General features: G+C 42.6%; 1 protein-coding gene across 1 annotated transcript in view; it reads right to left on the bottom strand.

The window, feature by feature from the left end:
- SMAP2 (small ArfGAP2) overlaps window positions 1–13,569 on the bottom strand; it is a 47,901-nt gene extending 34,332 nt beyond the window's left edge. Inside the window, exon 1 of the mRNA XM_053212175.1 lies at window positions 13,031–13,569. Within this exon, the coding sequence (XP_053068150.1) occupies window positions 13,031–13,133 (103 nt within the window). The 5' untranslated portion in view covers window positions 13,134–13,569. The remainder of the gene's footprint in view (window positions 1–13,030) is intronic.
- Window positions 13,570–14,334: the final 765 nt, after the last annotated feature.

Below are 14,334 nucleotides of genomic sequence, written 5' to 3'. Positions count from 1 at the left end.
GCTCCCTCTTTCAAGGTGGCACAGATGCCAGAAGCACAAAAAGGAGATGGCGCAAAGAAGTAACCACAATAAAGCAACCACGAAATTCACCTGCTCGGCTTCCTGGGCTGTCACAGGTCTTCCAACATCAGAGTTAACAGCATGAGGATGACTTTCAAAAACCAAAACAAAAAAAGAATATGATCTGAACACACATTAATAGAATAATCGTGTTCATGATGGAGACGTGGACAATGTGCGCCAGATGCTGTGCATTAGGTATACAGAAATACATGGAACACACAGTCCCTGTCCTTGTGGAATTTACAGTCCAAGGAAAGCTCTTAAAACAGAACCAAAAAAATCTACCGCAAAACAAACAAAAAAGGCAGCAGTATTACCCCCTTTCTACCAATGGAGGACTTCTAATCTACCTTCCCAGTGGACTGGTTAAGTGAAGGAGGACTGTATGAACAACAAAAGATGCTCATCAGTGAACAACAACATGTCCATATATCAAGCATATAATGTGGAAGACTATGCATAAAATAAGAATATATCTTGGGGGGCACCTGGGTGGCTCAGTGAAGTGTCCAACTCTTGGTTTTGGCTCAGGTCATAATCTCATGGTTTGTGAGTTCGACCTCTGAGTCAAGCTCCCACACTGACAGTGAGGAGCCTGCCTTGGGATTCTCTTTTTTCCTCTCTCTCTCTCTCTCTCTCTCTCTCTCTCAGGCTCCACATTGACAGTGAGGAGCCTGCTTGGAGTTCTCTCTTTTCCTCTCTCTCTCTCTCTCTCTGCCCCTCTCCTGCTTGCGTGTGTGCTCTCTCTCTCAAAATAAATTAAATAAAACTTAAAAAAAAAAAAAGAATGTATCTTGGCCCATCTTGCTGTGATCATGTCCCATAAATTTGTTCTTTATGGTTAAGCCAGGATTCTCTGCAGCTCTCCACTCCTCACTTCAACAGATGTCTACTGCGGTGAAGCAGTTCACAATGACAACCCCACAGCAAGGCCATCTCTGCATGGGCTCAGCCCAGAGGACTCCCTGACAACATTTTAAAATTAGAGGGCCCACGTGACCACTCAACTCTGAACACACAAATAACCCATGAGTCTAACAACAACACAAAAATTTACATTATACCATTATTTATAATACTGAATAACTAAAAACCCAAATGTTCAACAACTGGGCAAGAATTAAATAAGCAATGACATATTCAAATGAGGGAATACAGTAAAGGTACCTAAATGTTTTTAATGTCATGAAATACGCTTATGATGAGTGTTAAGCAAAACAATGATATAAAATTATTATGGAATAATTTCAAGTAAAACAATGGGTGATAGGGATTATGTGAAATATCTTCTGCATCATTACCCTTTTTCATACTTCCCAATCATTTTTTTCACAAATATGAGTAATTTTCAAAAGCAGAAAAAAAAAAGTTTGTTTTTTAAAGAAAATAACATTTAAAGATGTTTAACTAATAGGCATAAGGACCTTCCTGCTTCCCCACTCCCCAATATCCCACAATACAAAAAATAATTGGTCTATGGTGATGAATTTTTTTCTTTTCCTTAAATGCATTAAGAAGTCTAATGAGGGGCGTCTGGATGGTTCGGTTGATTAAGCATCCCACTTCAGCTCAGGTCATGATCTCACAGTTTGTGGGTTTGAGCCGTGCATTGGGCTCTGTGCTGATGGCTCAGAGCCTGGAACCTGATTCAGATTCTGTGTCTCCTTCTCTCTCTGCCCCTCCCCCATTCATGCTCTCTGTCTCTCAAAAAAGTGAATAAACATTAAAAAAATTAAAAAAGAGAAAAAGAAGTCTAATGAAACTGAGCCCTATTTTTACTCTGCCCACAATATGGGCCTTTGATTTGAGTCACTCGTATCAGACAAACCAGCTTCAGAACCTAGTCAGAAAGCTCAGAGGAACTGCTCTGGAATCTTCCTTCCAATGCCGCATTGAATGATTTTTCCTTCTCTCACATACAAGCTGGGACGTTCACACAGCACTCACACTACAGGAAAGTTTTTCTCACAATTCTCCTCTAGTCTAAGACAGTTCCTCTAACCAAACTCCTCAGGCCTACCTTCAGAGAGACAGGGCCCCCAGTTTCAAACAGCTGTTCTTTCAATACAAATGCTTTCAACATAGCAGAAGAGCCTGAATCTTTTTCACTCTTTCTTTCTCAAATCAGCTGCCACACTTAAATGGCTTTCCACTAACCGCTGCTTATCGCTACTTTGAACAAAAGCATCATGGTAAGAGCACAGAATGTCCTTCCTATTATTCATCGAAGAGCTTGTGTCAATTATAAGGCAAGTGGGAAAGTATCAGCAAGAAGACACTGATACCCTCTCCTTCAGGATCTTTAGATTGCAGCATAAGATGTTACCAGTTCACACAGAAAATTCTGTAACAAATTATTTTTTGAAGGCAGAAGAAGAAAAGCAACCATCTAAACAATATTAAGACAAAATGTTTAACTCAAGGCTTGAAATTCTAGAGAATTCATTTCTAAATCTACACATTGGGGGACTTCCAGTAAGGCAAGGAAAGAGGAAGAAGCTTAATAAAATTAACTTTGAGTGTACTTCAGTAAGTTACGTTGCAGGATTAATGTACAGGCCTTAAAGAAGTAAGCTAGACGGCCCCAGTAAAGGCTTGGGGATTTTACGGTCTTCCCATCACTAGCTGTGAAAGACAGCATGCTAATTTAAAAAAAAAAAAAGGAAAAGAGAAGGTGCTCTATTTTCTCAAATCATTACGGTAGGCCAGGCTTATGAGCTAGAGCTGAGAGTAGGCCTCCCTTACTCCTGTATTCGCTTTATTATTTTCAACGCATCATAAAATGAGAACATTACACATTTGTTTTTTGGGTGAGGAGAAATGAAATGGTGCCTGAGGGATCCAGTTCTCAGTCTTTCAGATTAAGAAATTTCTTTTTGAAAGTTCTGACTTGAAATTAAGAAAAAAAATCAACAAAGTATTCTCCAGTTGGGCTTATGAAATCCAATACTTTCTAAATAAACCATATCCTATATGCATTCAAAAGCAAACCAGAATACCCATAAGAAATATACAAACTGGGTGGGGAAAAGAGGGCTATGGTCAACAAAAACAGTCAGAGAACTATTTAACATTACCTGAAAACGAAAAGCAGCAGCGATATTAAAGTCTTATTACTACCCAGTGACATGTTACAAAGGCGGGATTCCAGGGCAAGTTTCAGCCACACACGAGGGAGGATAGGGGGAGGGGGAGCAAGGGAGAGGAGTGCTGGACAAACTGAAGACAACCGCCAGGCAACCTTACACTGATGGATGGCCACAGCTGAAGGTAGATTTGGCTCATCTCTGGGGTTTTCCACTGGGAAGGGACCTGCAGTGCAGCCATCAATGGACCAGCATCCACAAAGCCTGTGGGGAAATACAGGAGCCAGAAGAGTGGGGTAGGGAAGGAGAAAGTTTGGAAAATGGAAGAGTCAAACACAGTAGCAAAATGTTGTAACTATTAAACATGAGGCTTCAAAAAATGCATAGATGTACCTCTTAAATCGAAATGGACTGGCTGAAAAGAACTGGTACTTTGGGAAGCAGTCTGATACGCTTTTTAGAATACCAAATTACACTTTAATTACATCTGTGAATTGTACCTGCCAAGAGGAAATTAATTTGGGGAGGAAAGAGAAGAACAATGAAATCTGCAATTTTTATAGACGGCAACTTTGCTCTGAGTCCCTTACCCCATCGCCTCTGTGGAAAATAACAGCCTGAAGAGAAATATACTCACACTCTACTGAAAACCTTTGCTGGCCTAGTTCCACCAATTCCATTAATGTAGCAGGGGCCCAAAGGCAGGTGACCTGATTGACAAAAAAAGCCCTTCTAGAAAGTGCCAAACTTCTATCTTGTAACTCATTAAACATTTTATAATCAAGAAGAAAACTACTAGCAGTACCTTGGAAAGCTCTGCCTTTAAATGGAACAGCGGCAACCTTCCTTAGAAGACAAAAAATACTTTTCAGGTCCAGTATAGAAGAAAGTGGATCAGGTGATCTCACCTCCCTCCCCCAGTGCTAACCTATCTGAAGCTGTGGGGGGAAAACCCCAGACGAACCAATAACACTAGTTAAAATGATGTGTAGCACAAGGAAAATTAGCTCCACTGCAATTACTTTAACTGTCAAGGAAAGTCTCATCTGCACCATGTTAGAAGGCTGAAATCCTTAAAACTTTCTTTGTACATCTTACGTGTTATTGACTCAAGTCTACAACAATTTCAGTTGTAGATGAGACAAGCTTAGTGTATGTGTATACACACACACACACACACACACACACACACACACACACACACAATCATGCCCAACACTTCCCAGGATCGACAGGGTGGGAACTTATTTTCTGAGTACCCAAACTGAGAAACTGCTCCTAGAGCGAAAAATAGCGAAATACAGATTCAACAGAAGCCAATTTTCCCGGTCACACATCCTAATTATATAGGATGCCAGCTCAATAACTGAGTTGTTACGTTACTTCCTGGGACTAATTATTTTTTCAGCAACCGTTAAGATTCTTTAGAAGCACACAAGGTCGTATCTGCCTGAAAACACTTATCTCTTGTCCAAAATAACTCAACTATTTACCTATAAAGAGAAAGAATAACATCTTGGAGATTTTTTTTAAGTGCCCCTGTGCCTTGCCTGTTTCCACTTGGATCCTACCCCTGCTCCACTCTGTCAGTGGGACCTACATCTCCCAGGCTCCCTTGCCAACCGATTTCTGGGTAAGTTCCATCAATGGGAGGCACCGATGAGGTTAAGAGGGAGGAGGAAGAGGGAAGCCAGGGTAATGCTCTCTTATAGGGTCACAGTTCCAGCTGCACCACACAGCTTTGCTTTCTGTGCGTCTAGCTTACACCAGATAGCTCAGACTTCTGGCCTTTGGTGACACGAGCACCTTCTCATTTCCTTAGGGGCACAGTAGCTCCCAGGTGTTGCTAATATCTGGGTTGCCTCACCAGCCCATTTACCTGCTAAGCTTTTATATCATCCATTACGTATGTTACTATTACGTATGTTAGATCCCCTCTGCTTGTACTACCTACAGTGGTTTCTGTTTCCCTGACAGGTCCCGGACTTTAAAATATATTTTAAAACTTAACTTTCTTAAGAATTAAACAACTATTCAGATAATCTGTAAAAGATTTCTTCTAATAAGAAACAAAGGATTTATAATGACAAGATCAATTCATTCATTCAAACAAATATTTACTAAGAGCTACATCTATGCCTGCCCCTGTAGAGCTTACATTCTAGTGGACATGTTAATTGTGGCACATTATAATTTTTTTAAATGTATCAGTATAGGAATATTTCTTTAACAATAGAGGAATTTGGTAAAAGTGAATTAACTTTAAAGTGTTCTACTCTACATAGATTGGTTCCTACCTTTTCAGTGTGGTAAGCTGAACTGTCACATTCCAGGGCCAATACAGAACTTCTTCAAAATTAGTATCTACATAAACTGGCCACTTGCTCAAACAGAAGTACAACTGTGATAAGGATTTAAGCAGACACAATAACAGAAGTTAGGCACTGTATGCTCAGAATGTAACACGTGTGTGCGTTACGCAGATTCTTTCTTGGCGTCTTTATTACGGGGGGATATCATTTGAAGGAATTGAGTCTGAGTCCATTGAACAAGTCACTTTATCCCGTGTCTATGGCACAGGTAGGTTCCATCAACATAGCATACAGAGCCAACTGCAATGTGCATAATGAGTAAAGTGTTGCAGTCACCAACTGCATGACATCATTTCCAAGAGGGAATTTTCAGGTAGAAGAATAGGAACAGACAATGACTCATGTGGTGAACAGTTATATAGACAACTGTGCCCAAGAAAGCTGCCACCTACATATCATAATGACATCAGATGAAAAATGCAGAAAGAAAGTAATTTTCTGGTTTATTGGAAAGCAATATGTTTGCTGAAAAGTGCACTGAGAGATCAGGCTGCAAGCTACCTGCTTACACCTCCTAAGCACTCAGCAACCAAGAGCACACATCAAATATTCAGCACTCTTAAACCGCTTGAGTATCTAAGCATGCTCAGCCTCAAAATCAACGTCGTCAACTCCAGAAATGACATAATATCTACTGCTGGCATTTCACTAGACTTTTCTAAGATCATTTAATGTACTCGTGAAGGCACACTTCCATATTGATCTTGTGGGCACAATATTGAGACCTTTCTTACTACTCATCAATTAGAAAACATTTCATGTCTGCAATACTTATTATTCCATTTGAGTAGCAGGTAGACTTCCAATAGTATGGGCTTCTTACACAGCAGAGGGTCTAAAGCATATCCATAATCTCAATACTATACACCAAATCAACTACAGGGCTAGGATTTTAACCTTATTGGCCCCTGACTACCTGTCAAAACCTTTATCCCTTGCCACTTCCCAACATGTAGTCAAAATATACTAGAGAATCAATCTCTCTCTCTCTCTCTCTCTCTCTCTCTCTCTCACACACACACACACACTACTTTGGAAGCTTTGCACATTCCATTTTCCTCTGCTTAGAATGCAAAGTCCCCTAAATTCACCTAGCAAAGTCATGCTTATCATTCAAGACACAGCCTACACAGCCTTTGAAGTCATGACTTCCTGAGGCGGACTTGTTTGCTTTCTCCAGTCTTTCCTTTCTCCCTGCACACAGTGCCATCATGATAATACTACATTGCATCATTATCAGTTTACACATCTGCTTCCCCATTCAACTGTGTAATCCTTCAGACCAAAGGCCCTAGCTCTGAATCTACCACATATCCTGGTACAGTGTCTGACGCAAAGTAAGTGCTTAGAAATATTTTCAGAAAGAATATATATGGTGTGGATTTGAGGTTTGCAGAGTTCTGCCTAAATGATAAGGTATTTTGTACCCTATCCCACTGCCACCGAATGTTATTTAAAGGACAAGGAGAACAAATAGGAAAGCATCTCCCAGGGAACAGGCTTAACAAGTTGATATTAAAAGACAGTCTAATGAGGATTTTAATAAATTACTCTCAGTGTAACTGTGTCAACCCAGCCATGACTGTTAGAGTTAAGGTGCATTTGCTGTAAAAACCCAGAAACTTATTTGATCTTGGCCGGAGAAGAGTGTTTAACAACTAGAGATGGACACAAAACTTCTTCTGTTGTCTAGATTTGATGGAATTTTTTTAACCTCTCAAAAGGTGTCACAATATAGGTAAAATAATTAAAAACTGATAGGAAAGTTCATGTTCTAAAAAATGCTACTTAACAAGCAATGACTTAACTATCAACACAAAACAAATATAAAGCAAAGCCAGAAATTAATTTACTGGAGTTAAAATTTAGGACTACTTTAGAAAATCTCTACATAAAGTTCCCTGGTCTAATCTTTCATACAATTTTGAAGAGTGAGGAAAAATTCCGAGACCATCCTCAAGGGTACCATAAAATACATTTGCAAAAATGCCAGAACCCCCATATATAGGAAATGGTTTTGGCTTAAAGACTAGGGAATTATTGAGTGAGTCATTCTAACCATGGCTTCCAGTCACCAGAGTATTTAAGGGCATAAAATCAGAAAGTGAAACAACTAAAACCAAGGCCGCATCAATCAGACCAGCAATGGTGATAGCAAGTGATGCTTACATTTGTGGAACATTTATTTTACAAAGCACTTTCATTTTTCAAATGAGGAAAATTCAGGGCAGTGCTGAAGGCCACAAAGCTAAAACAAGAGTGAAGGAGTTTAATTGGATGTTTCAACATCAAGTCTGCAGCCCCTTCCATTCCTATACTTCTTTACCACCTGAAATGTGGTAAATATGTGCTATGGACAGACCTAGGACATTTTCTAAAATGACTTCAACAAGAGCAGATGTTTCCAAATCACTTAGGCATATCTTTGAACTTAATCAAAATATCCTAGGTATCACCTTAGAAAACACCTGGAGAGAATGAAGAAGCTCCTGAATGTGCATGGACAGAGCACCTGCATGCTGTCCATATTATACTACTGCTTGAAAATGAACTGTAATATTACTCCCTGCATGAAAGCACTGAAAAAGCATATAATTAAATGTAGTTGCTTGTAGGGTGCTTGGCTGGCTCAGTCAGAGGAGCTTGTGACTCCTGATCTTGGGGTCGTAGGTTCAAGCCCTACACTGGGTACAGAGATTACTAAAAGAAGTAAACTTTCAAAAAAGCAGTTGTTTGTGTATATATCATCTCTCAAAAATCACATAAGGTATTACCAAAAGTGGTTACTTCGAGGAAGGGAAAATGGTGGCTAAAGGATCAGGGATTATTTATTTTTCATTTTTTAAACATTTATTTATTTTTGAGAGATGGAGACAGAACATGAGCAGGGGAGGGGCACAGATAGAGGGAGACACAGAATCTGAAGCAGGCTCCAGGTTCTGAGCTGTCAGCACAGAGCCCAACGTGGGGCTAGAACTCATGAACCACCAGATAATGATCTGAGCCGAAGTCAGTGCTTAACTGGCTGAACCTCCTCCCCCACCCCAGGTGCCCCAAGGGATCGGGAATTCGAATACAACTTTTTCTGTCTACGGCCACACCACCCTGAATGCACCTGGATCTAGTCTGATCTCAGAAGCTAACCAGGGTTGGGCCTAGTTAGTAGTTGGATCAAAGAATACAACTTTTTCTTGTACATATTTGCCTTTGAAGCTTTTACATTTTGAACCACAGGACAGTGATATCTCTTAAATTTAAAAGTATAGGGGCTTCTGGGTGGCTCGGTCGGTTGAGCTTCCAACTCTCAATTTCAGCTCAGGTCATGATCCCAGGGTTGTGGGATCGAGCCCTGAGTTGGGCTCCACGTTGAGCGTGGAGCCTGCTTAAGATTCTCTTTCTCCCTCTGCCCCTCTTCCCCGCTTACACTCTCTTTCTCTCACAAAAACACAAAATTTTAAAAATAAAATAAATTTAAGAACATATAATGGAAACTGGAACAGAAGCAATGGTTAGGTAATTCAAGGTAAAACATTTCAGAGACAGGATGCAGCAGAAGGGGAAAGTACCAAATATTACAAAGTTTCTGTCAAACTCCAGAATTCCATGTGGTATTTCACAGTCTGTAGTAAATATTCCACAAGACCATCAAATCTCTTCCATTTTAATTCTCTGCTCATTAAAAAGCTCTCAATTTTTTTTAAAAAATTTGATACTGAGAGAGTAACGTCCCATTAGTGGAAACAGGTATTCAGGTCATGACAAAGATCCTTACATGGTAAGTAAGATAGTGTCTAGTTTAAACCAGTCTCTGAAGAGGTTGATTAGTAGGAGTCATTCCAGGGCCACTGACTATGGAACTACAGAGTTAAGATTAAGCCTTGGACTAGTACAACCCCACAAGGTTCTATCCAAAAATGGGACCCAGCCTCAACTGAGTAGAGCTACCATTGGCATATCTGGAATTTTTAGTAAGCTTGTCCTTTGTTCTATCACTACTTAAATCAGTCCAAAAATTTACCCAAAAGGTCACAATATCCTTGGGTGAGGAGGAAACCATATCTTTGGACCTAAAAGTAAGTCAAAGCACTTAAAAAAAATTTTTTTTTTCAACGTTTATTTATTTTTGGGACAGAGAGAGACAGAGCATGAACGGGGGAGGGGCAGAGAGAGAGGGAGACACAGAATCGGAAACAGGCTCCAGGCTCTGAGCCATCAGCCCAGATGCCGACGCGGGGCTCGAACTCACGGAGTGTGAGATCGTGACCTGGCTGAAGTCGGACGCTTAACCGACTGCGCCACCCAGGCGCCCCAACAAAGCACTTTTTAAAAGGTAGTAACAAAGCAGCTTCCTTTGCCACACAGGAATCACTTCAGTGCCTTAGAAGTCCCAGAAACTGGTGAGTCTTGTGTTCAAGAGAGTTAAAAATCCCAGGACCAACAAAGCTCATACTACGTAAAGAACACACATGCTTGTTTTCTACTCTGGTGTTCACATTACATATCTAAAGATAGTAACACCCTTAAGCAAGTATAAGATTTTAAACAGAAGAGCCATTACCAAAGGGTTGTTTTAGAACATCACAAAAATACCTGCTCATAGGTCTGCAGCCCAGGGCTATATTATGTGATTTAATATTAATGGATTAGTAATCACTCACCAAGTTCTGTATAGTTAGCTCTCAATTTCTAAGTAAGAAACAACATGAGACATAGGGACAAATAAACTCAGATCTGAATCTCATTTTCCAAACCCAATAGTTTTTAAATACCTCCTCCCACTACATGTATTTTTTACCAGAGCTAACAGGTAACTTAATCTCCTGATATAAGTGTCTCTTCCATGGACACTTCCATGGAAGTGTCAACTTCCATGACCCGGTAGTTGTCTACATGATCATTATGGAAACCAAAATGAGGAAAGAGGAGGAAAATGAGTGACAAAGATTGAAAGAGTGGAAGGAGCTAGATTATTCACAAAATGGATAAACTGAGGCTTCATCAATGTGTAATTTAACTGAATTGAGAGATGACTTGGGGCACCTGGGTGGCTCAGTCAGTTAAATATCCGACTTTGGCTCAGGTCACGATCTCACAGTCTGAGTTCAAGCCCCGCATCAGGCTCTGTGCTGACCGCTCAGAGCCTGGAGCCTGCTTCAGATTCTGTGTCTCCCTCTCTCTCTTCCCCTCACCTGCTTGCACTCTGTCTCTCACTTTCAAAAATAAATAAACATTTTAAAAAATTAGAAAGATGACTGACACCTTGTCATTACATGTCTACTACAATGGCCAAGTCACTGAAGCCACTAAGCCAAAATGTGAAACTAATTTGTGATAAGACATCATTTCAGGAGGCAGAATTCTACCATTAATAGCAGTTAAGAAAGTTCACAAGCCAGTAGTTACTAGTTCTCATTAAGAATTAACTAATATTTCATTACCTGATCCCCAGTAATGCTATTAAGAAAGAGTAGTGGAAAGTTTGGGGGAAAGAAGTGATGAATCAAGCTCTCTCTTCCATATGCTATATTTCATTGGAATATGAGTAAGTATGAGTAGTAGGAGAAATGGGGGGTTGAAAGCAGTACTAATCATCAAAATGGCATCTGACTCCCCAAATGTAGCAATGCTCACTCTCGTGGGTTGCTTCACTGTGACTCCAGATCTGTCAACTAAGGACATAAGGGAATGCGAGTAAAGCCAGGAGATACACTCCTAAATTTTAAACTGAATCTTCCAGTAGATCTAGGACAAGATTTAACAAGAGTCAACTATAAGAAATTAACCTACTCAATATAAATTGCCTCTAAAATACTTTTTTTTTTAAGTTTATTTATGTTTTGAGAGAGAAAGCACCAGCAGAGGAAGGCAGTGAGAGGGGGGGAAGAGAGGATTCAAAGCTGGCTCTGCATTGACAGCAGAGAGCCTAATGTGGGTCTTAAACCCATGAACTGGGAGATCATGACCTGAGCCGAAGTCCACCACTCAACCAACTGAGCCACCCAGGCTCCCCGATTCTAAAATACTTTTTAAAGCAAATTCTTGCTACAGCAAAAATTCAGGAAAGAGGTCTGGGGACCTTTTTCCTAAGAGCACATGCCATTTATCTATTAGCAGAGGGCATCAAAATATACTACTAGGTATTTAAATCTATGTGTCCCTGTTCTCCTTTCATAACCTCATGTTTCTAAAATAAAAGTTAATTACCTAAAGGTATGAATTAGGCATGTCCTTCCTTTCTCAATATTGATAAATACAAATACATTTGAATCTTTGTTGTATACTGTGTGCCCAATATGCTATATGGCAAAGGACTGTGGTAAATCCACTGCATTATGAACAGAAGCAAATTAACAATAGCTCCCCAAATAGAACTATCCCCTTCCCCCCAAAGGGAAAAGTATTTTCCCAACTTCTCCAATTGTATTCCAAAGAATTCAGAAGGAAAATAAGGAAACAAAATATTTACAGAATTTCGTATCTGTACATTTTGGGTGCATATAACCAAGCTTTCACTTATAACCAAGCTTTCCTATCATACTGATTTTTAATGGGATCAAATCATGAATCTTTGAGGACACAGAAAACAAAGAATAAATGGCTTTGCCCATTTACAATGATCGCATTTCACCTTTGGAAGGGTAAGCATCATGGAACAACATATTTGATGCATCCACTGCTTCCTTCTCTCCACTGACTAAACAGGATCCTGCACTTCAGCCACAATGTGCCACCACACACACACACACACACACACACACACACACACACACACACATTAGGCTTCCAACGCACTCCACGGCCAGGGCCAGGCTGTCTAGAAATCCGCACTGTGTCACTGCATAAGGCATGTACCCACTTCACATATCCAGAAAGAAAGCTACCCATGCACTCTGACAGAGTTCAGCAAGGCTGTAAAATGACAGAAGGAGCTGCTACGCAAGTAGCGGGCAGCAACAATCACCACCTTAAAAAATTATTTAAGCAGTTTTTCTACCGTCATGTCACTTCCCTCCTCCCCCTCCCTCCCTCTCTTCCTCTCCCGCTCTCTGCCTCTCCGCCCCCCCCCACCGTCTACACACACACACACACACACACACACACACACACACACACACACACTGCAGTTCCTCCTCCTTCCCCCCCTCCCCTCCCGCCCCCAGCTTTGCAAGTGGAAGGCGGTGAGCTCTGGGTTGCCTCTAAATGACAGTCGGCCCAGAACTCCTTCGGAGCCCTGACATACAGACATTCTCACCTGCACACACCACGCCACTTCCACCCCCATCATCACCGGCCCTCCCAGGCACTCACACTCGCCCTCGCAGCCTCTCCCCACAGCATCCCGGCGCCGCAGAACACGCGGCAGCCTCATCAGTAAGAGTAAGCACGCCTTACCATTTAACGTGATTCGGGCGGCCTAAAAGCTCCAGAAACCCCCTCCCCACACAGGCCACCTCCCAGGCGCGGCCGGAGGCTAGCTACACCCCGTGCCCGCCAGGAGGGATGCGCTACCTTTGGACTGGCAGTCGGCACAGAACTTGTTATCCTCCTCCAGCAGCAGGTTGGCCAGAACCGCCTGGTACCGATCCACGTCCTTCACCGACTTGCCCGTCATGGCCAGGGTGCCGGCGGGGGCAGAGGGCGAAGCGCCCTCCTCGCCCCCAGGAACCCCTGCCTCAGTTCGGAGGTGAGGACTCCGGGTCCCCCGCCCAGGGGCACCTCCTGAGCGGGGGGAAAAGCCCTCCCCCTCGGGCCGGGCCGGGCGCCCCCTTCTCTTGTCAGCCGCGCCCGCCCCCCACTCTGCAGCCCCCTCAGTGCGGCGCCCCCTGGCGGGCTCAGGGAAAGGCCCGAGTCCAGAGGAGGCTGCCGGACTAGAGACCCTCAGCCCAGGCAAACGGGGCACTCCTGGGCGCGCAGAGACGCCGCCTGGCCTGCCTGTCTGCGGGCCGTGCGTCCCGTGCCTCGGTTTCCCTGGCAGCTGCCGCCGGCTCTGCCACCACCTCCGCCGCCTACTTCCGGCAGCTCTTCCTCTCCACCTCCACCCAGCCCAGCCCGCGCATGCGCCCCGCCCTTACCGCGTCGCCCTGGGCTCTTCCCTCGGCTCCGCCTCTCAAGAACCAAGCCAGGCAGAAGTGAGGGGCGGAGCTTGTGGTGGGCGGAGAGAGGACAGGGCACGCCCCCTAAGTGTCCTTGGAAAAGAATGAATGGAGCCTGGCAGAAAGCTAGTGGAGGGAGTGGAAGAAAGTGAAGAGAAACAATTAACATTTGCTGAGTTCTTACTATGTGCCAGGCTTTGTGCTAAGTGCTTTATATGAATTATCCCAATATAATCCTCAAAACACACGTCTCTATGAGTTAAATATTTATCATTCTTATGTAACCTGAGGGTTGTGGCTACTCCAAAGTCGTCCAGCTTATTCTTTTCTTCAACAGCCAAATGGAGGGCCCAAGCCCCTAATCCACCATAAGGGGGACAGCACATCTTCCCCCACGTTTTCAGAGGATTCTGGTCACCTCTCACTGGTCCCACTGAATTCTGGGTTCCCCTGTTCATTAGATTTCCTGCCATCTTTGGACATTGTTTGCCTAGATACTTTTTTTCATTTCTTAAATCCTCCCCAAACAGTGCTGTTTTGTGCAGCAGACTTTCACTGAAGGTTATCTGGGGGGATGTGGTGGAGAGGAAGGGTGATTACAGCAAAACAAATGGGGAACTACTTAAAATGACTATTAACCATCAGTGTCCAAAACCGCCCTCACTACACAGAACTTCTCCACAAAAGTCTCTTTCTTTAGGGATCCACCTGCTACCTGGC

Source organism: Acinonyx jubatus, chromosome C1 (genome assembly GCF_027475565.1).
Source record: "Acinonyx jubatus isolate Ajub_Pintada_27869175 chromosome C1, VMU_Ajub_asm_v1.0, whole genome shotgun sequence".
NCBI classification, from domain to species: Eukaryota; Metazoa; Chordata; class Mammalia; order Carnivora; family Felidae; genus Acinonyx; species Acinonyx jubatus.
Note: the sequence above shows the minus strand (reverse complement) of the source record. Positions and strands in the feature narration are given on the sequence as shown.